Source organism: Stegodyphus dumicola, chromosome 9 (assembly GCF_044657685.1).
Source record: "Stegodyphus dumicola isolate Sdum_Otavi_A_Nest chromosome 9, ASM4465768v1".
NCBI lineage: Eukaryota > Metazoa > Arthropoda > Arachnida > Araneae > Eresidae > Stegodyphus > Stegodyphus dumicola.
Window position 1 is genome coordinate 124,602,620 of NC_140776.1, and position 23,746 is coordinate 124,626,365.

The window sequence follows — 23,746 nt, forward strand, 5'->3', positions numbered from 1 at the left end:
AACCTCTTTCAACAGTATTCAACCTTCTTGTTTTCCATTTCTTGACTAAAACCAATTTCGACTAGGTAAGAAGCGAGAAAAGTGAGTAAAGTTGTTCGGCAATAAGTTTTATTTGGGCTACTTCTCTCAAATGAGTTTTAAATTTAAAAACTCAGAGTATGCATGTGTTTCGAATATAGTTTGTGCTTGAGCATCCTCTTTCAGTTCAATCACCTATTCCTGCATCACAGTATCAAGATCAGATATATCGTAGTTCATAAGTTCTATGAGTCATGTTCGCACATTAGAATTTTTAATGTCTTGGAAGGGAACATTAAAATCTTTTTAAAATTTTGCAAGAGGCTTGTATATAAGAAATATATCTTCTAAGGAAATACAGTCCTTTTCAATAACGTATAATTGGTGTAATTGGTATAAGTTATGAAAGTTGTAGAGTCGTTAGGTTCTTTTTAAAGCTGGAGACGTAAAAAATGTGCATTGTCCTCACCGGGACTCGAAACTGGAGCTCTAGAATATGCATCGACTGTGTTACCGTTACACTACGAAGGCATGCTGGAAGGAGGTTGAGAATGCCTTATAAAGTAATGGAACTCTTTTCAATTAGAAAGTTCGTTTTGGCATGTTTTAAGAATAAAGCAAAATTTCCATGAGCTTTTAAAATAATGTTATTCCATCAAAAGTTAATATGGAATGTATTGCGTCTTCAGATCTGTTTCCTGTATTTTGTATATTCTACTTTATGTCACGCATGCAGAAAAATCTGACACTTTGAACTTGTATGATTGATACACTTGATTTCAGAGTGTAGCTTTACATAATTGCGAGATCCGGACGATACACGATTATGCAAGCCGTCCGGGTGTCCGGACCTGCTCTCACCTGCAACCTGTCGATATAAACAAGTCCATTTTAGAATGTCAACCAAAGATACTCTTTTCAGCTTTAATATGATTGATGTCACTTCTTGTAGAATTTTTGTCAAATATGAAGAATTCATATACACTGGTGTGCAAAAATTAAGGACGAGACGGTTTTTTCAATATAAATTTGTACAAAAGCTTTCCAAATCAACACATTTAATACCGTAAGACCCCAATACGTAAGGACATGAGTAATATAAGCAACACTTACTAAAAGAGAAATCAGAGGGATAAAAAGAAGCTTTATTGAAAAAGTAGCATGGAGCGCAATGCGACTGAAGGCCGAAACATTCCTGTGATGGGTGTCCAGCAAGAAACATCCGGTCTTTAATAGGGGATATGATCTCACCTGACTGCTAGGCAGGTTTCACAGCGTCTGCCCATGCTGAGAATGAGGGTGCCAATGAGTTGTTGAGGCATTGCTGCCCATTCGTCTTGCAGCGCCAATCGAAGCTCCGGAATCGTTACTGGTGGTAAGGTACGAGCTGCCAAGCGTCTGCCTAGAAAATCCCATACATGCTCGATGGGATTGAGATCCGGAGATCGTGCCGGCCAATCCATACGTTCAATATCCTCACTCTCTAAGAGCTGTTCGGCAGCTACTGTGCGATGACATGGTGTATTGTCGTCCATGAAAAGGAACTGCGGACCCATAGCGCCTCTAAAAAGACGCACACATGGAAGAAGAATCTCGTTACAATAACGGGTCCCGTTGACTGAACCTGCGTCGAAGATGTGAAGGTCGGTACGACTACCAAGCATGATGCCTCCCCAAACGAGAACACCGCCACCTCCATACCTGTCCCTTTCAATGATGTTCGAGGGATGATTGCGGCTTCCCCGTTCTCTCCAGATGAGTATGCGATGAGAATCGCTACTCAGACTGAATCTGCTCTCATCTGTAAAGAGTACTCGTCCCCATTCATTGTCTCTCCAATTCCGGTGTTCCCGGCACCACAGAGAACGTCTTCTCCGATGGGCAGGCGTTAGAGGTACACACCGTACAGGGCGTCGTGCAAACAGACCACCACCGTGCAGTCTTCTGGCCACGGTAAAACGCGATATCGGTCGTCCAGTCGCCTGTGTCGTGTGTCTAGCGATTTCTCCCGCTGTCTGCCGCCTGTTTCTTCTGGCCTGTAAGGCAATATACCGGTCATCTGCGGGTTTGGTTCCTCGTAGACGACCACTTCTAAACCCCCGGATAGCTGTTCCTGTAGTTTGAAATTGTCTCCAAAGTCGTGAAACGATGCTGTGAGCAATTCCGAACTCTGCAGCCACACTTGTCACACTGCGGCCTTCCTCCAACTTCCCAATCATTCGACCTCGGGTAAAAGCATCCAGATGTCGTCTAACAGATTGATTATTCGCCATTTCTCGCTGAGGCAGCAACTCGGTGTGATTTTAACTGCTATACGGCGTGCAATCTCTTTGCCAGAAACACTGATCTTACACCGACAACATGCTTTATACTACTCAGACACTCTCCCATTACGTCTACCTGCATATCTGCGCATGTGCTACCGTACATCACCTTACTTAATCTCCTGATTGGTCTTTCTGTCCGCTCTACCTCTTCGTTCAGCTGATATGCTAATTTTTCGACTTCGTCCTTAATTTTTGCACACCAGTGTACATATTGATGAAATCATTGTCGTTTGACTAGAACTTGTTTTAGTAAGTTCCAATAGCCGGCATGGGTGAAAAGATTAGGCATATACTTTGCTGGTTTCATTACTTTCATGATCTTCGAAAGTATTTGTTTGCGTTTGCTTGTGATCTTGCGTTTTACTTTTTTTTATACTGTTACTGGTTTTTTTGCACATAAAAATAAATATTTAAAAAAATTATTGTTTAAAAAATATTTAAAGTAATTTTTATCTGTATTTTCTTTATTTTTGTTATAAGATGTTTTCCTTACTATAAGATATAGGTTTATATCAGTAAAAAATTAATTAAAAATGATATTAATATTTTTGAATAAATGGTATCTTGATTATGTCTAATTTTTGCTCGAGCATAATCGACTATAGAACCCTAGACCCGATTATCATCTTAAAGCTGATTGAGCCTGTTCCTAAGACAGCTTTAAGAGTTTTTCCTCACTTGAGCCTCAGAAGGGAGGAATAAATAATTTTATTTCCGAATGAGTTCAAACGGGAAAAATTGCCTCATTTTATTTTTAATATAGTTTGCGTTTTCACATCCCTTTCTGTAAACGTAAGTCACTGCTTTCAATAGCGTAACACATTTTTTGTAGTGATTTATTTTGTTGGAATATGATTACATACGAAACAGGTTTTCATATATATTTGGGTTTTAGTTTTATTTTGCATTATTTTAGCAGAAGCTTTTAACTTCGTTTCACGTTTCCATCATTTTCATTTCTGCACGTAAATCGTTGGAATTCTTTCCGACATTTTCTAAAAAAAATTATTTTATGTTTCTGTGCTTTAATTTTTGCTTCGTCTCTAATGAATATATATAATTTTTGTGATCAATGATTTTCTTGTCTGCCATTATTAGAATACTTTCATTTCATTTCTTAGATCGGCCGTTACTAGTGTTAAAGGCTAAGATAAGAAAAAATCTGATGACTTTCTCACACGGCCTACTGAAGTATACACATTCTTTTGTTGCACATCATTTAAAATTATTTCCCCGAATTAGTCTAGCATAACAACCGATGCTTTAAGACAAGTTGAAAATGACATAAAAAACTGCAAATTTTGAAATTAAATATCCGGTCAATTTTTGCTGTATGGGAGGTAAACTTCTTATAATTTTATTTTTATATAACGAGTATAAAACATTCCCAAATGTAAGTACAGGAATCGAGAGATTGCATTAAAAGTTAGACCTTTGTTACTGCACAAATTAATTTTTTTTTAAAATTGATATTGCCAAAGCATAAATATTTTTGTCATTTAAGATGCTTTTGTAATTGGTAATATATGACTTCGACCATCGACTGCGAAAAGAAAGGCCGGAGGAGAACTTTTAAGCTGGGTAAGACGTGCTAGATATATATTTATATTTTTAGTATTTCCGATTGCAATAAAAAGGGAAGTGCACAACTAGATGTTACAGCAGTCCCATATAGGAAATTTCAACGTTCTTACGACTAATCTGTTTTGAATTACTCGAGATACGTACATAGAGGTCACGAAAAAATCCAAATTTGGATCCATTTAAATCCATTTCACAATCCGTTTTGGAAAAAAAAAATTTTTTTCTGTCAGAATGTGCAGAAGTCACGCAAAAAAATAATCAAAATGGATTCGGGAACTGTTAAAACGGATATTGAGATAAGGCTATTTAACTCATCACCATGATCATCCCTTAGCCCCTTTAAAGTTTCATTCACCCTTTGGGGTCAATAGCGACCCAGTTGGGAAAACCTCCTGTACATTTACTCAAAGGTAATTTCTCATTCGTTATGTATCTTATAGCTCTTGAAAGAAACAAGCTTATTATCTGATAAACTGCACTCACCGAGAGGGTAGTCGACGTAGTTGACTTTAGTGTAGAATGCGAAGGGCAGTGCGCAGACGCACGATATCACCCAAACTGAGGTGATAAACTTTATAGCTCTAGGTAAGGTGGACACTGTTTGTATGAAGAGTGGATGGCAAATGGCGATGTACCGCTCCAGGGTGAAAGCAACGATGGTCAGAACAGAAGCGTAGCTTGTCATCTCAGCTATGAGGGCTCGCATTTTGCACACCACCTCACCAAAACCCCACGGGTACTGCTGCCAATACACCTTCAAGTCATTCGGGAGACCTAGCAAAAACAAAAACAAACCTTTAATGAAGAGAATACTATGAAATCAGAATTAGAACTTAAATATCAATTAGTTTAATAACTTAACGATTAAATTAGAACATGATGGTTCTATAAATGTCGAGAAAAATTATTCCCAAAAGTAAAAATACAAGATTTCTTTTCAAAGCAGTTTATAAATAATTCCTATCTTGTAACACTTTGGAATTTATACAATACATGTATATGAAGCAGCAATCAATTAATAACACTCTATGAAGATCAAAAGATAAACGAATGGTAACCGTATGAAATTCAACGTCTTAACCCCGTCTTCGTTAGCTCGACACAAATTCTCAGTTATTGGATCTAATTCTTTACTCCATTGCTTGAAAACAAGGGATCTTCATCTCCCGCCATCCTGATAATTTCATAAAATATTACAATAAAAGATTTTAATTTTAATATTACAATAAAAGATAATAAAAGATTTTGGAAGTCTCATTAAATTAGGATTAGATTTTATGCAAGTAGCATAGTTCCTAAGATTAAGACCTTTACATAGATGTCCCGGCGGTCTTGATGAGGGTCGCATTTTTCAAGGATAGCAAACTTCATAAAGATGCCGACATATTTTGATTTTATGTCTTGGCAAGGGAAGCTCAACCTGGGAAAGGTGTCGGTACCTTTATACAAGTTGGTGACTGTTCTCCAAGGTTAAGACATTCACACGGGTGCCTCGGCAGTCTTCATGGTGGTTGCTTTCCTCACTGAATTTTATAACGATTCTGATATCTTTGAACCTTTATGCTACAGCACTCATGTGCCTTGGTGAAGGGCAGGCAACTTGAGAAAAGTCTGGACTTCTTTCTCAGTATTACACAAACACCGTCCACTGCTGCCAGCAGTGCACAATACTTAACATTAGCATGAAATTAAAGGGTTTGCTACGCATATTTCAATTATGAAACATGCTGCAACAAGCTGACATTTCATTCAAGAAATAATAGTGGATGCCATGTTAATTTTACAAAATAAATAATTATGTCGAGACAGTTACTTTATTTAAGAAATTAAAACACTTCAAAGTTATTATGTTCAGTTTTTAACTAGATTCCTTACATTAAATGTTATACTGAGAAATTATTTTAATTGAATTCAAGGTTTTTGTTATTCATTTTTAGATAGTATTAAATTGAATGCAGTTAGATTCCCGTGCTATCCCCTAAGGTCAGTAAATAAACAAGGTCGGGCTCTTTCCAACGCTCGGGCGGAAGAAGACACAAAGGGAGTAAGATATCGTTGCAGATTATGAGTCAGTGACGTTAAGGAAGAACAACCGCTTTAGTATACAAACTTTGTTACCGCCCTGAACTATATGGCAATTTAAGAGGCTGTCTGCTAAACTGAAACCACAGATGTGGATTCAGCATCCGTCTTGGCGTACGTTGCGTTTTCTCCTTTTTATGCAGACTCGAGCTTGCTGGGGAAGGACACTGCGGGGAATATTCTTGATGATGAAATGGCTGAATGACAGATGAGTTTAAGCATAATTCCTGATGGAAACGTAACCAGCAAATGCATTGCCTTTATGGGTAGTTGGGAGATTCAGTACTTGACTTTTGTCTCAAATCGGTAGCATCCGTAGGTAGCAAAATAACGTTTGCGGTGGTTTAAGTATGGGAACTTAATTACTGCAAAAGTATCCATGGCGGAAATTTGTTTTATAATTAATTACAAATCTACAGTTAATGGGATCCGAATTTCTTTAAACTCATTTCAAATTCTCATTCTTGCTACCTTTCTGCAGTTTTTAATGCTGAACGTCTTCAAAATGTTTCCTTCTCGTTACTTGAATAAAATCTACGAATTCGCCGCTCTGGTTAGTGTAATAATTAGAGATGGGTTGGCTGGGTTCGAAGCGTATTAGTATGTTTGCGGTATCCCTTTGTACTCGGATTTATATTTATGAAGACTTCTAATCAACTAAAACGTTTTGTGACATTCGGCCAAGACGAACACATTACACTTCAACTTGCACGTTTAGAAGGCAAATTTGAAACATTATATATATATTTTCACCAATAAACCCTTCGGCAGGCTAGTTGAGTCTTGTAGTAGATGTCCCAAGAATCTGCCGGTTGGGTGAAGCTGATGAACACGCCTGGCGCACTGCGAACATGCTTTACTGATTTATTAAACCGCTATCCCTCTGTCCCACTCCAGTCTAGATACCACTAACAGCGAAAGAAGTTGCTTACTAGCATAACTGTAAAACGTAGTGGATATATGGCGACATATGAGCTCAGTGGCAAAGCGTATTGTGACGACTAAATGGCGACATGCGAGTGCAATAGTAATCCGTATTGTGGCGACTATATGGTCTCATTGCAAATCCTGGTATCATTGCAAAGTTATGGCGCATTGATGTTTTGGAGAAGAAAGACAAGCAATTTTCGGTTTTCAAACGAGCGGCGGCATGCCTGGCAAATCAAGGGAATTTAAAAATTCAGCTGGATAAGTGATATATTATTCTTGATTATTATTATCTTATATTATTCTTGATATAGTATCGGTTGACTTATACCTTTTCGAGAGTAACGGTGAATGCGGTACAAACCAGCAATTATTGACTTCGCATAATTGTTTCGTACTTTTAAAATAATGGATTTCCCGCCATATTCAGATGATTGTTTACGATAGAGTGGATATCCACCACTGCCAGTGATAGTCTCGGCAAATAAGTATTGTTTCGTGCATTTCCCATCTGACATGCATGGTGAATTGTTGTTGAGTAAGTGATATGGACCCTGAATCATGGTTTCGGTGAAGATTTCAAATAAGTCTGGATCAATATCGACATCTGGTATTTCTGAGATTATCTGATCAGTTTGATCTGGTGTGACCTTCTCGATTCACCAAATCAAAATGTGTGAATGTGGCGATCCTCTTTTTTGCCATTCAGTGGAATACATCCAATAGCGTGTCTCTCCAAAAACATGATGCTTGACAATGAAAACCATTAAGGATTAATTTTTTTTTTAAAACCCATGCGGAAATATCATGAGTATCCGATAATGGTTGTCCAGATGATAAAAAATTCTTTTATTTCGTCCCACGCAAGATTGCACGTAAATGTAATGAATAAATCTGGCGGCCATATGCACGAACATGTGTCATTGCATCATGAGCATATTCATGCGTGTGCCGTGGACTTTCTGTAAATGCGGCCGATAGTCTGACTATTTTCCCCAATTCATTGGGATTCATATTGCCATCATTAACAACTGCGTTATGTAAATGGAACGAATTCTTCGGAACGCAACATGGTTTTGTAGAACAGTCATTCGGTTTCGATTTTCGCACACAGGTTGACAATATATTGATGGAATAATCATCGATACTTAAATATAATTTTCAGTGTTCTCGCGAATCATCAATCGATATGAATAGTAAATTCATGTCACTGATTTTATAATTCGGTTCCTAATCTATTTATGGATTTATTAAATTTATATTGAAATGATATCCATGACACTGACTTTCTTATTTGTTTCTTCTTATGTTTGTGGATTTCCCAAATTGATGTTGAAATGATATCCATCTTCTCCTTGCCAAAATAAAATTGGATATTGTAATCCGTCGTATGAGCGATGAGTTTCCGAGACTCGTTGAACATCTCCATTTCTGCGGCGAAAAACTATATCACGCGGGTTTCAATTCTTCGCCAACTATAACGATCGTTACTTCTTTGACTATTAGTTTATTTTATTGCCTTTCGTTTTGGCCGACAGTTGAATTGTCTGCTCTAACTACAACTTTGTAGTTATCAGTTAGCATTAGTTCAAGGAACCTAATAATTGAATTCATTCATTGTTTTTATCAAATAAAATTTGTAATGCAGCAACAATTTTTCGTTTAGTGCCCTTATTCAAGCGACAATGTCGAGCGATTTGTTCATCGATGTTTTACATGAAATAAATTTGAAGAAATTTGTGATCAGTATTCAGCAGTGATAGTAGTGATTCTGCATGATGATAAATTTGTCTTTGCACTTTGAATGTAGGCATGTAATTATCGTTTATGATATTTGTTGCTGTCATTTGGAAACATGTCTTGCACTTGCGTATGTTTGCCAAGAAATGTTTTGATTGGTATGTTTCACCTGATACTACGGCTAGTGATGGTTCAGGAGGAGACTTTAATTCTAACAATTTCACTTTTCCACCCACTCAGCACATTCCTGGTACTTCATTCTTAAATTTGGTGGCTGTGCATTACATGCATAATTTATTCATCTTTTCAACAACCAGACTTTGATGAAAACTGTAATATAATTAGCATCGTATTGGAATGCACCAATATTTAAATCAGCGTGTGCTGTTTGTCTGTATCGAGCAGTGCGTATTCGAACGTTTTCCAGTCTTGCTGCGTTGCTCGTCTGTTTCAGGCGAACGCGCTTGAGCTGTGCATACTCAAATGTTTCCCAGTCCTGCTTCTCGGTGCTCGTTTGTTTCATACGAAAGGGCTTGAGCAATGCGCATTAGAATGTTTTCCACTCTTGCTTACCGTTGCTTGTTTGTTTCTGAAGCTAGTGATCCCTTTTGCTTCAGAGCCTTTTGCAACAGCACGTTGCCTTTGGCGCATCATCACATGCTGAAAGCAAATTGTCATTTGGATGTTTTTATGAGACAGCTATCTTGTGTATAATGAATAATATAGTTGCCTAACATCATTAGATACTTCTAAGGTTTATCTAATATATCATAAAAGGAGATGTCTTATGGAAATGTTTTAAATGCAGAAAAAGAGTTTTGCGTTCATTTAACCATCTCAGGATCAAAAAGATTTGATACTCATTAAAAAAAATGAAACGTCTACCCTACCTCTCTGTCTTTTGAATACAGGTGAGTGAAATTCAAGACGTTTAGAAGTAATTTTCTAGTTGAATTAAAAGCCACTCGAAAACAAAATAAAATTATTAGATATCAGTAATTAAAGTACACGTTTGTATCCTCAAACAGAAATAAGTTGTAATTGAATTGTTTAAATAAATTGTAATTGGATTTTCGAATTGGAATTCATTTTAACAGAGTTAATTAAAATTCATTGATGGGAATCTAATTAGAAATTCTAGCATTCTGAGAAATGCAAACAAATTTTGAATGAGTTAATTAAATTTTAGTTAGAAAAGTAAAATATTTGGTTTACCTACTGAAAATGTTAAACATTGTTTAACCCTAATTAAAGAACATAATACTGGATTAACTAGAGTGTTGTTGTTTTGCCGAATTTTCAAGGGAAAATGGCAAGTTCTTCCTCTAAACAACGGTTGAGCGGTAATGTCGCTGAAAGTTTTTAGGTCGATCAGGATTCAAATCCCGGTGATAAAGCTAGTTGAACATGAGTTCCGTTTTCGTGGTTTTTTTTACTTGAGTCCTGTTTCTCTTAGAAAATCCTTCACGAAAGTGTCCATCCTCTTAGGTTAATCGCCTTCGCGTGCTTCATAATCATAATAAAGAAAAATCAAGCCAAATGTTCCGCATTGCTTTATTGTCTTCAATAAATCAAGCTAGACTGGTCGCTAAAGTTGTGGAAACATGCACGGAAATACGTATTTTTGTAGTATGTTCATCTATAACTTCATTATTTTATATAATGTCTGTGCGGCATGCGGGTACTCTAAATAATATGCGGGAAGCCGAAAGTGGTACAGAATGGCGTTGGTACAAAAAACTGTCTGGCCAAGAGGGAGAAGAATAAAAAAAGAATCTTAGTAAGGGGTATGACCTCCCTTAACTACCAAGCATTTCCTGAAATATCTCATACCTGTTCAATGGGATTTAAAAGTCAAGGCAACAGTCTAGCCAATCCCACTCTGTAGATATCTCCACTTTCCAGGAGCTCCTCAACATCATGAGTCACTAGGTAAAAACGCACGTGAGGCAAGTAAACTTCATTACAGTAAGAGACAGTTCATTATAAGAGGGAGAAAAATCAATGAGCCACTGTAAGGGTTATGACCGCTTCCCTATCTGCAGCTGATGCGTTGCACCGTCTGTTGATACCCAGCACCATATTATCTAACAGATCTTTGTGTTAGAGTTTCCTTTCTTTAAGAAGTCTCTGTTTTAGTTGTCTGGTGTCCTCCGGAAGGTTCAATTATGTGGCCAGGAGTCTTGCTAAAGTAACCAAACCGGGATACCTGTCGTCCGGATGCTGTGCGCAACTATTGATCAATGTTGCATGCTGTCTAGTTTCGATTTCTTTTCACCTGCAGGGTGATATATCGATCATCAGTTACCTTTATTTTCCATGGCCAGCCACCACGAACGTTTTTTACAGCTCTACCTGCTGTTTGAAAGGCTTTTTAAGATCATGAAAGAGCACTTTTATCAGTTCCAAAGTCTTGGGTGACAGATGCCAAACTGCGCTCCTGCTCAAGTTTACCAGTCATTCTACCAGGTGTGAAAAGCGTCTTGATGTTTTTTAGCCATATCGCATGTTCAAGCTCACTTTCACTTGCGAGAGAATGTCTGGAAATGTGCCTTGCATTTCTTTTTTTTTTAAAGTTGCCTTGCACTGCTCGCGCTAACTTCTCGTATTCTGCGTAATCTGACGTGTCTTTTGATGTCATGATTGGTTTTGCATTACCACTATGCTGAGTTGGTATTTCATTGCACCGATCTAAAAATGCTCTTTTCAACAATTTCATGGTTGTATGTTAAAACATGAATTTGTTGCTTAAGTTTTGTACTACCTTTCTACTGAAATAGCTTTTCATTGTCATTTCATTTTCACGTCTTTTCATTCTATCTCAAAAAGCTCTTTTTAACAATATCATGGTTTCAGGTTAAAAAATGAATTTGTTGCTTATGTTTTGCGCACTACTGGAATTACAACATTCTTTGTGTTAATTAAATAAGATTTTATTAACTTTAAAAGTGGATCAGTTAATTCAACTTACAAAACCTCTTAATGTTTTAGGCATCTTTTATGCTGCGTCAGCTGCAGTAATAAGCATTAGGATATATTGGGAACGACAACGCAACTAGACGGTATTTCGTAAACACAAAATTGTCCGGTGTTTTCAGACTTATGGGTGACAGAATAATTCAAAGCGGAAAGATTAAGATATTAGCATGAATTTGCTCACACATTTTAAACTCTTTGTCAAATTGTAAAGAATAATCACATTCTATTCATACATATTTCTTTTGTATTTCGGTTAGGAGCTTTGTTGATGGGGAGAGTGATTATAGTACGTAGTTCGTTTTTTTTTTTTTTAGTCCAAAGGGATTTGAATCCCGAAGGACTATTAGTTTTCGTTTTAGCATTTTGCGTCGGACTCATAAATGTCGGTTCACTTTTCAAACCGTTGCCATAAAATGTTAGAGTCCTGCATTATATTTGAAGAAATTAAATAATGAAAATCTGCGTAAATGTATGTATATTTCTCACATTGTCATAAAATAACGGTACATAGAGTCATCGAATTTTGAATAACGTAATCCTCCAACGAATATGAGCATGTGGAAGACCAAATTTGAAATTTGAAATTTGTTTTATGATCGATTTCCTATTTTTTAAAACTTTGACGAATTTTTGATTAACAAACTCAAGGATTTCAAAGCGAGCAATGGCAACGTTGTGCAGAAAAAACATTTTTATCTCCAGCGCGTGAGTCTCTGTATCGGAAATTCTAAAGATATGCTCGTTTTAAAACTATTTTGCGATATTGCTGTTGCACTGGATCTTATGGTTTAAGTGCGAGGAACATGATATTTAATAAAGAAAGGTAACACACAAAATGTTAAAAACGCCCCTTTGGACGTAATTTAAAATCTGAAACATTTCAACATTTCAGATTTTTTTTTTTTTTTTTTTTTTTTGTTGCATGGTTTACAGTTTATAAGTTAATTCATAGTTCAGCACGCAGTTTATGAATTCCTTTCATGGTACATAGTGTTGAGTGCAGTGCGTAATAGTGGTGTATCTGTCATACATTACACAGTACGAAGTCAGTGCATAGTTCGTAGTTTGAGTAGGTATGAGAGAAGTTGGGCTGTCTCAATATATGGAGATATTGAAGTTTATTTTCTAAAGGCACTCTTGCATAGTATAAGGGTGGAGAGTGGATATTCTTATTGTTGCATTTTCTGGAACTTGGAGAATTATTTTGAGTTGCGTGCTATGGATGACACAGGTCCAGTCCTTGGCGGTGTAGGAAATCAGTAATATTTTTGATGTCTTGGAAGATTTTAATCCGGTATCGTTGGGATGGTGAATGTGATGGGCTGACGTTAGCGGACACTAAAACGTGTTAAAGATGGTGTTGCAGTTTTCCTCTAATTGTTTTCATGTAGATACTTGAATTATGAAGGCAACATCGTCGGCGAAGGCAACAATCCGTGTGTGACTTGGCCACTGATAATCGATAACATTATTAAAAGTAATGTTACAGAAGTCCGCGGTCATTCACGACCCTTGGACATTTCTCTAATTTGTTTTCTGACGACTATGGAATTGTCGTAGATTACTATGCTTTGTGTGTTCTTTAGTCCATAATCATAAAGTACAGGTTTGATTCAGGAGCAAAACTACAAAAATTTTAAAAGGAGCATAGTAGCATATGTTTAGAATTCCTGAATATAGTGTTAAGTGTCGGCCTAGTGTTTCTTTATTTTTTTCCATCTTTTCTCAGTTCATCATATCCATGTTCAGTTTTATTAAAATATGGTTTACTAAACACGTTTTTTGCTCTTTTATTATTAACTTTTGTGAGTGTTAACTATTACGTTGTTAGCTATTACGTGACCAAAAATTTAACATCAAAATCACAAAATATTTAAAAGCAGCATATCTTTAGAATTTTCGACAGACAATTTCGCACGTTGGACATCAAAATATGTTATTTCCGTACAGTGTTTCCACTACTCGCTTTCAAATCGCTGAGCTTGTTAATCAAAAATTCATTAAAATTTTACAAAACATGTAATATAAAATTTGAAATTCAAAATTCAGACTTCCAGGTGCATACTTACGGATGGAGGACAAACTTATTCAAAATTTAACGGCTTCAGGTGCAGTCGTTTTTCATAATGCGAGGAACAAGAATACATAGATGCAGATTCTTCATTATTTAATTTCTTTAAATATAATACAAACGATAATATTTGGTGACAACAATTTGAAAACTGTTTTGCCGTTTATAGTGGACGATGCAAAATCCCGTTTCGAGACTTCCCATCCGGGCTGACGCACTTTTGGGCTATAAACTTACATGAAAAATTTAGTGTCATTTCTGATTTTGGAAGAATATTCAAAATCGCTCGATTTTTACCGACTATTTGGCACCTGCTATTTTAAATTGTCATCATCAAAAATTATATGTTTTAAAGTTTTAAAATGTTCACAGATTATGAAGCAAACTCTTCGCCGTTGGTTAAAAGAAGAATGATAAATATGTATATATATCTACTGCGCTATTTCGTACATTTTATTTTTAAAATATGTAGCATATAACCTTAAGTAGAAGGCAAAGTTTGGCTTCTTCTTTTGCGTCACGTGAATCGCTCAAATTATGATGTCATTATACGTCACACTATTTCTTTAATATAGATGTTATGTGTACTGTAATTACTTTATTTCAATCCTATGTAATCCAATACATCAGCCATAGTAGCCCACCAGCGGCCGAGCGGCAGAACCACTGAACATTGGTAGTTCGGTCCAAGGTTCGAATCTCACGAACGGGCTGTCTGTATTAACGTTTTCGTAGTTGTGCCATGTGTAACGTGTATACGAGCCCATGTCCCTTAGAAAGTCCTCCACGAAAGCATCCCTCCTCCTAAGCAGACAGCCTTCGAGTGGTTCGGCATAATGAAATACACCAAACACCAAACCTCAGCCTTAGAATCACCCATGTAAAAACACTTTAACCTTAGCTTGTGCCTGTCAGTGATAAGAATTAAACAGCTCCTTAAATCTAGTTAAATATTAAAATTTGGAAATTCATTAGCCAATTTCTAACGTAAAAAAACTGTAAATTTATTAAATAATGATATTACGATTGTAGTTTGAAAGAGTTATCTTTTTTAAATGTGCAAAAGGAAAGCAAGAAGTGCCGCTCTGTTCTTCATAGTTACTTTTTTTACCGGAAAGACAAATACAGAAAGTGGATATCGAAATAAATGGGAGGTTAAAAGAGGGGAGAAACATGCCAAAATAAAGACATAATTGTTTTGCTCCTGACGAAGAGGGTCCGGTACTTTTCGCCCTCAAAAACGATAGAGTTTCAGTGAAATCTACAACAAATAAGAACGTTACAGTCAAATTATCGAGGAGGACGGGAGATTGAAATAAACCCCCTAGTAAAAGTAAGAAAATATAATATTCTTCTAACACGTGACCTGCAGTCGTCTGTTGATCTACCGGTCGTGGATCGTTTTGTGAGGTTTGGTACTGTAATGTTATCGAACTCATAGCATTACAGTACCAAACCTCACGAAAAGAGGTAAATCATAAATAAAAACATTTTTTAATTATATAGGTTAATTTTTGTTGCATCACTAGATTATTATATTGAATTATGTAACATTACCAGAAGAATGCGTAGATGTGACCCTAAACAGGACCCGTCATATCTCTGGATAGTCGTCACTGTAATTTTAAACACATGAAAAAATGGAGATGGACTAAACTTCTGTTGTATGGTATCAGATCAAAACCGTTCGCTCACTAAAATGAAGCTTTATTTTTATGACTGTCTGCTCACTAGCAATAACCTTGATGAAAAAGATCAAAAACGAGAGCGGTGAGTGAGGATGAAGCGAAGAGAGAAAAGAATCGAATGAGCCTGGAATCGGAAAAATTGATTCAAACAAACGCTAATTCCCCGAAATGATTTCCTTTAAGTGTAGTTTTGAGACTCTTTATAATCTTCTTTTTACACAAATCTAACAATTAAATTCTAGAATTAAAATTTTTCAAAAATTTAGGAAATGATGGAAATGAAACTCATTTTTCTCCTCAAAAATGGGAAGCTGGCACGCTTCTTCCTTGCTCTCGTTTTACGCGAGTCAGGGATTCACTAGCGCAGTAATCAGTTGCTGGGGTTGGGGTAAAATTGTATTTATCGGTTTTACTGATAATGAAGGATTATTTTCGGGATAATGAAGATCGCAATTATTACCAAAGAAGTATTAATACTGTATTTATCAGTTTTACAGTATTAATTCTTCTTTGGTAATAATTGGGATCTTCATTATCCCGATCATTTGCCCATGGCTATCGACCCCCAGTCGACTCCTTGATTATTACTGACCCCCTTTAAATTTTCGACCCCTTTAACTTTCGAAATTTCGAATGGGACCCTGAAGGTCCCATTCGCTCCGGTTGGGAAGCCCTGATACACAATGACCTTATAGACATTCTATCGTCTGAGTGTTCGCACCATAGCAGGATCAACAGAATTTGTCTAGTGATTTATTGTTAGGTAGTTAATTCACATGATTGAGACTCATAATCAAAGGTAAATTACAGGTTAGGTCAGCTGTTGTTATAGGTATGGGCCGGTAGATCACCTATTGCGGAGAATACCAAAAATATTTTCCTTTTTGTTCTACACTGTTGTATCTGAATCTGATTTTTGAATTTATTTATTTAATCCCAAGGGGAAACTTACCCAGAAGGACAATTAATTTCGTTTTGGCATTTCGCGTCGTCCACTATAAAATGGCGTTTCATTTTTCAAACTGTTGCCGACAAATATTAGAGCCCTGCATTATACAGGGTGTTTATAAAGTCCCGGATCCATTTTGATGTTTAATAACTCATAAAATAATAAAGATAGATTAAAATTAATAACATAAATGGTTAGATAGACTCAAAAAGTTTCATGACCCTTGTCAATGAACTTCCACGTGTGCCCCGTCGTCGCACGTTCGATATTCAATTTCGCGCCAGGTACCGGCAAGCATGTGTTGTGGTCTATGCATTCTCTTTAATATTCGGTCGAATAAAACATCACATACAAAAGTACTCGAACAAGCACATCAAAAGTAAACATAACATTGCAATAGTTGCCAAAAACAAAAGAGAGAAAAATGCAATTAATAAGCAGACGGTATTTAGAAAAGTACAGATATTTAGACTGGAAAATGAAATTATCTGAAATTAACCACACGCGCAGACGATATTTACAAAAGTAAAGGTATTCAAACCTCAAAAGGAAAATATATAAGTTAGTCCATCAATAAATGCCATAAGTTTGATTATATCTTCATTATTTTATGAGTTATTAAACATCAAAATGGGTCCGGGACTTTATAAACACCCTGTATTTAAAGAAATTTCGTATTGAAGAATCTGTATGAATGTATGTATGTTTCTCGCACTGTGGGAAAAAAACAGCGGTATCTAGAGACATCAAATTTTGAATAACGTAGTCCTCCACTCGAAAATGGGCAACTGGAAGTACAAATTTGGAATTTGTTTTATTATCTATTTCGTATTTTGTAAACTTAACAAATGAACTTTAAAGAATTTTTGATAAACAACTCAACGATTTCAAAGCGAGTAATGCCAACACTTTATGTAAAAAAAAAAAAAAAAAAAAAAAAAATCCAGTGCAAGACTTTGTTTTGGAAATTTTAAAGTTATACTGTTTTTAAGCATTTTGCGATACTGCTATTGAATTGAGTTTTGTGGCTTAAGTGCGAAGAACATGATACTTAATAAACAAAGCTAACACACAAAATGTTAAAAAAACGCGCATTTGGGTGTAATATAAAATTTAAAACCTTTCAGATATTACTTTTTTTTTATTTATTTATTGTTTTGTGAAATAAACTAAAAATTTATAAATGGAAAGGAGAACAAGATTAAAATAATGTTCTAAATTTGTTCAGTTTCACATTAATAAACAAATGAAAAAAAGTCATGTAAAAGACTTTTGTTAAACATTCTTTATTGAAGTTCACAGCAAAATAGTCTAAGAATTTCGTACTATGTCATTTACATTATAATAAGAAAATACTTTTGAAAGTTTGAAAAAAATAACTCTGTAATAAGCCATCGAATATTGTTTGTAAATTCAAGGAACACTAGCAGTCAGCTTCTGCTTCGGAATTTCAATATTATCTCTTTGTTACGGTGTTCGCGAACGCGAAGTTAAAAATGCAGCACAATAAACATACTTATTTAAAGAAATATTATTTATAAGATAAAAGTATTCTTATCAGATCTGCAACTAAATCAGTGAAACGTTATGCTCGAGCATCATAAAAGTAATGCATATTCTATACATAACCGAACTTTATTTATACATAAAATAAAATTTATGCCAGTTTTTTTGAAATACCTTTTTCAATGCTTATAGATCAATGCGTATGTTTTCACAAAGTGTATTCAAACGTATTTGAATTATAAATGGAGGAAACATTCGTCAATGGGGGAAAATTATTTAGAGGGGGAGAGAAAGTCTGAGAGAATTCGTGTTTTAATTTCACATCAGAGAGTTTTTTTAGCGCTCTCAGTTTATAAATCTGCTCTAGGACTCAATTCTGCAATTACTTTTTTTAAAGTTTTATTGTTATGCATCCTTTTTTACACACTTACGCCATATAAAATTCAAAAGCAAAGTCACAAAAGTTTTGAAAGTACAAAGGATGTTCGCACATTTTTAGACAGATTACGGGACCGTTTAATTGATGTTTAAATTGTAAACAGTAAGTCTTTTAAATGTATATAATAAAATATAAATAGATAGTTACAAACAACGTATGCACAGAAATCTTTATCCAACCTTTATTTTTGCAACAATTGTCGCAGACATTGACTTCCAATTAGAAAAATGTTTGAAAGGAAGCAAAGATTCACATTTTAGCAATTTCAAATCAAAAAAGTTAATTTTTTTTTCAAATTACGAAATCTAACATTCTGTATGGGGTCCCGTACCCTATAATTATATTTAGAGAAATTTTATGCTCATTATAACAAATAAAACTGTCAGTAAGAACTTTTGTAAATATCTCATTATTATCTGATTATTATGTAAATATCTCATTAGAAATATCTACATTATTTCTAATATGCTATAAAATACGATAATCGGAAATTTTGAATAAAAAAATTGTAATTTTTTGCAGGCATGCTTAGAAATACGTATGCTTTAAGATGACGGTAAAAAGTTTATAGATTATAATTCAAAATGGTTTTTGAAAAATTTATAAAAAGTATTTAAAAATACAAATTTTAAAAATAAATCGTAAAAAAATGGGTGATTTTTATTTCTAATGAACCTGAATTTCGAAATGTAAAAGGAAGAATCAAGTAAGTTCAATAAAAAAAAGAAAGATTAATAAATATATACAAACTCAATTAACATTGAGGAGCTAATATTTTAAAAACTACTCGTGCGAGTTTTACAAAACTTGACATTTTGGAGTAATTTGAGTCATAGAATTGAAATATGGAAAAAAATTGGTATGTAATTTCAGAAAAAGTCAGTTTTTTTGTCAAAATATCTATAGTAGAACAATGCTATATATAAATCTAATACATATCCTAAGTCGCGCTTTCAAGACAACAAAAACGCAATATGAATTTCGTCAATCGGCCCAGTAGAACGGGAGATATAGAACTGTCCCATTCCCCCCCCCGCAGTGTACATATATATATAGGGCTACTAAGAAAGATTCTTTCATTTTTTCATTTTTATAGGAGCCATGCATAATAATTTTAAACATATTAATTTCCACTTATAACTCCTACAAACATGGATTCTACATTTTAATTACAAAACTGCATTTTAATCTTTTATATTAATTTACTAAATAGATGTAATTTATAGAGATTTCAGGGTTTCTATGCCATTCAACATCACAGATCATCATTCTATATTTAGAATTTCATAACGAAGCTTCGCATGGTAATATGCTTTACACCTTCAGTGAGGTCATATAACACGCTGACGAAATATAAGCCATGGCATAATATAATCTACACGGATATTGTGTTACATACATTTTATAGGAGAATTCCTCTTTGTTCCCAAGCGTAATGAAAATGATAGGATGTCTCGATTACATAGTTTCGAAATCGTCAGAGTATGAATTATATTTTATGTTCAGCAAAGAGTACAAAGTATTAATATTCAGAATAAGAACCAGTTATGTCTTAATTAAATTTGCATACAGGGAATTTTTTAAAAAGAACTTATTATATATTCTGCCTTTACGCACTACACGGAAAGGGAGGGATGCACCTTGGAGGACCTTTTAAGGAAAGTAGCTAGTACCCACGTTACACATAGGAAAAACAACAAAACCGCTCATGCAGGTAGCCTGTTCGCCAGGACTGGAACCCCGGACACAAGTACCAGTGTTCAGAGGCCTTTACCGCTCGGCCGCCGGTGGGCCAAAGAAGGAATTTCTGCTTGTATTTGTGATAATACTATGGCCAAGTAGAGGCATGAAGAATAAATAATTGTTATACAAGAAATAATGGTTTATATAGCACTATACTGATATTATACAACTTCAGATTACATATTTAAGATGTAATACATAGCACTAGCTATCGCGCACTTCTATCTACCTCATAATTCACGCCAGGAATGGTGTATTTTACAGACCATTCCAGTTCGTTTTCTGTGCAGTTTATATTAATTCCCACATATAATGACAAGATAACGCCGTAGTGTTAGTACAAAAATTGGACCAATAAATGCAAATATTAGATCAAAATCTACTCTTTGCGTCATTACATTTTTCTCACTAATACATAGACAGATACAAAAATAAGTGTTGTCTGAATTTTAATTGATTACAGTAATGTTTTATGCCGTTATCTTTTAGAGCTGCAATGTTTCCTCCTTGCTTTCATTTCTCGCTCGATGTTCTCCTCTTGTGTGGTATTTTCCGCGACATTTTCAGCCGCGATGTTTCACTTGAAACCTACGTCACAAAACTGTGTGTTCTTATTGAACTATCAATAAGAACATTGAACTATCAATAAGAACACACAGTTTTTGAAACTAGAAACAAACGGTTTTATAAATACTTATTAATTTAAAAATGCTTCACAAATTCGTAAAGAACTTTATGGTACTAGAACTGTTGTGTAGCGAATTTAATTTAATCAAGTGATTCATAAAAATCAAAATTTTAATTTGTAATTATTCAAAATTTGAGCTACACAAGTTTGGTTATATTCTTTTTTGGCTTATTAATTCTAGTGTAATATATTTTAGCTTTCCGAGTTTACGCGAACTGCGTCTTCAAACTTGTACAAACAAACAATGGATTTAGGTGAACTTTTCGCGTAATAAACTCAGTTTTTCATGTCAAAAATTAATTTGATTTCTTAGTATTTAATATCATTAGTTGCAGAAAAATTAGCTCTTTAATTTGACATAACGTTTTTTCTAAATTTAATTGCATTTCAGTTATGAGCTTTAATTAGTAGATATTTTCCGTTGTGCATACTGATTTCTGTAATGGGGAATGAAATGCCCTTTTCCGGTTGAAAAGTCCCTTTTTGCGAGTTTCAGCATTCTTTCGTTGGAACTGCTTGCAGGGCTGTTGAAATTCCAATTTCCCCTTCCACAAGGCGTGGTTATTTTGGCGAGGGTTTGGCGATTTAGAATTTCCGTTGAGGTTTCAAGGTGGTGGATTTGGCGAGTTTGCTAACATGAGGGAAGGCTGTTGTTGCAACTATTTTAACTTTTGGCGAAGAGTGAGTTGTGCCTACTTGGCAGTCCAGCGTCCTCCCTTTTAACGGGTTGTTTAGGGGGACGAACACACTTTTTGACTGTTTTCACTTGCCGTGAAGTAGGAGCTAGCCGACAGCTGATTTTTTGCTTCTGGAGCCATGTTCGAGGTGAAAATTTCTGAAGGGCCATTGTTAGGCCATAGCTTTCCGATATTATCCTAATGATGTTGGCTCCAGTAGCCGTTTCTCGTAGCACGCGGCCCGAGAAAAATGTTCGGCATTTTTATAAGGTGAATTCCTACTGCAGCGATAATAGCTCTTAAAAATGTATAATCTGCATTATCTAATTACCTTCAGCAGCGATAATAGCTCTTAAAATGTATGATCTGCAATAGCTAAATACCTTAAGCATCGATAATAGCTCTTAAAAATGTATGACCAGTTGGTGCCTTCTTCAAGATCCCCTACAAAAAAAAAAAAAAAAAAAAAAAAAAGGAAAATATTAGTTGATAACTGAATGCTGTCCTTATCTCCGGAATGTCAAGATTTTTTTTTTCGACAACAAATTTCTTCAACAGATATCAGTGCGGTTTTTTTTTCAAGAAAATTTTAAAGCTTCTAATTAAGGACATTCCATGCCCATAGTATCCAAGAACTTTTCTATTAGACTTTTGGGACTCAAAATGTTTTTAAGTTATTATTTCAAGAAATTCCGTGACCATAGCCTACAGGAACTTTTCCTTAACGTCTCTTTTGGTGTGTTAACACTTGGTTTCAAGAAATTGGTTTAGAGTTCCACCGCCTCTTACTCGCCAGGAAGGCTCCTGTGAAGTTTCAGCTAAGTGATTTTTTTTTTTTTTTTCTTTTCTAATAGTTAATTGTTAGGGAAGTAATTCTGTTTGTTGAGTTGAAGTAAAGCATTAAATTGACTAAGGATTTAATTTTTTTTAAATTATTGTAACTTAACTTAGTTGTAAAAGAAAAATAAGTTCTTTATGAAACTATTTAATTGAACTTTTGGAGATCCCTCATGGTGAGGATTGATTTGTAATAGTACCAGTATCTGAGCACTGTTGCTCCTCTCAGGGATTAACTTTGTTTGTTGAAGCAGGGATTAACTTTGTTGTAACATTTATTCGGTTAAACTATACTAAAAAAAAAAAAAAAAAAAAAAATTATGTGCAATAACTAAAGTTATCCATTTTTTAATTGATGGCATTGAGTGCAATAGTATGCAATATATTGCAGTATTGATTATTCTGTGTGAAATGTTTCTTTTTTTTTTTTTTGAACGTGTAACTTGTTAAATTTATTTATTTATTTATTTATTTTTGCTCCCCGGGGAGGGTATTGTTCATTTATTCCTAGTTTATTTCTGATATGCTTACTAGATTGTAAAGGTAAATTTTAATAGAGATTCTAAGGCTAAAGTAATATTACTCAGTAAGAGTATGGATTGAAATCTCAATAGTACTGAACTGTTTGAATTTGTTTTGATTTTCTAAGAAATGGATATACTAAATGCATAAGAATTAAATAAAATAAGTTTTTCTAGATCATTCAATGGTTAAATTTATTTTGTGTGTTCATGATTTTTACCAGTCTTTTACTCAAATTGATTTAAGGGTTAATCCGGAAGAAACACAACGCAAAAATTTTCAACTTTATTGTTACTAGTATCTTATTGCTGAATTGAGTTTTATTTTATATGTTATGGTCAACTTGTAGAGTACCTTTTGGTAACTTTGGAAAATTTAATGGTAAATTTAAAAAAACCATAACATTTTTGGTGCCGTGACTCTTCGAATCAATTTTAGCACCTAACATTTTTGGTGCCGTTCCCTTTCGAACCATTTTAGCACTTAACATTTTTTTTGTGTGTGCTGTGATTTTTGCACCACCTTTTGGCTTGCACTTATAATTGAACTTAATTTTGACTTGAGACTAGTGATTGTCATGTGTACTATTGCATATTTATGTGAATGTTTTCTTCCACATGTCTAGGCTTTTTACTGAAACCCTACTCCTCAGTTAGTTACAGTGACAGGGCTATACAGTGGTCGTATTACTGTGCTTATTTTATACTTATTATTTGAGGTTGCATACCAGATATGTACTACTGATACACATTTGGACTTTGAAACTATTGTATCCAAACACAAACATTTTCACGCAGTACCTGTTTAGTTAAGTATTTTCTTTTTGTGCAAAATTTTGTATTGCATTTTTACATATTGATTTTGAGGATTACTGTTTCACATTTTTGCAACTTATGTTTGCAACATAAGGTTAAAAGGCACGCGTGTTAATCTCAGATTGGGATACATCCCTACCTTTATGTGCTGGCA

At 34.9% G+C, this 23,746-nt stretch overlaps 1 protein-coding gene across 1 annotated transcript in view; it reads right to left on the reverse strand.

Annotated features, from left to right (window-relative positions):
- The window catches only part of LOC118204434 (neuropeptides capa receptor-like), a 324,528-nt gene that overhangs the window by 107,220 nt on the left and 193,562 nt on the right, over positions 1 to 23,746 (reverse strand). The window contains exon 2 of the mRNA XM_085824053.1: positions 4,413 to 4,703. Within this exon, the coding sequence (XP_085680179.1) occupies positions 4,413 to 4,703 (291 nt within the window). The remainder of the gene's footprint in view (positions 1 to 4,412; positions 4,704 to 23,746) is intronic.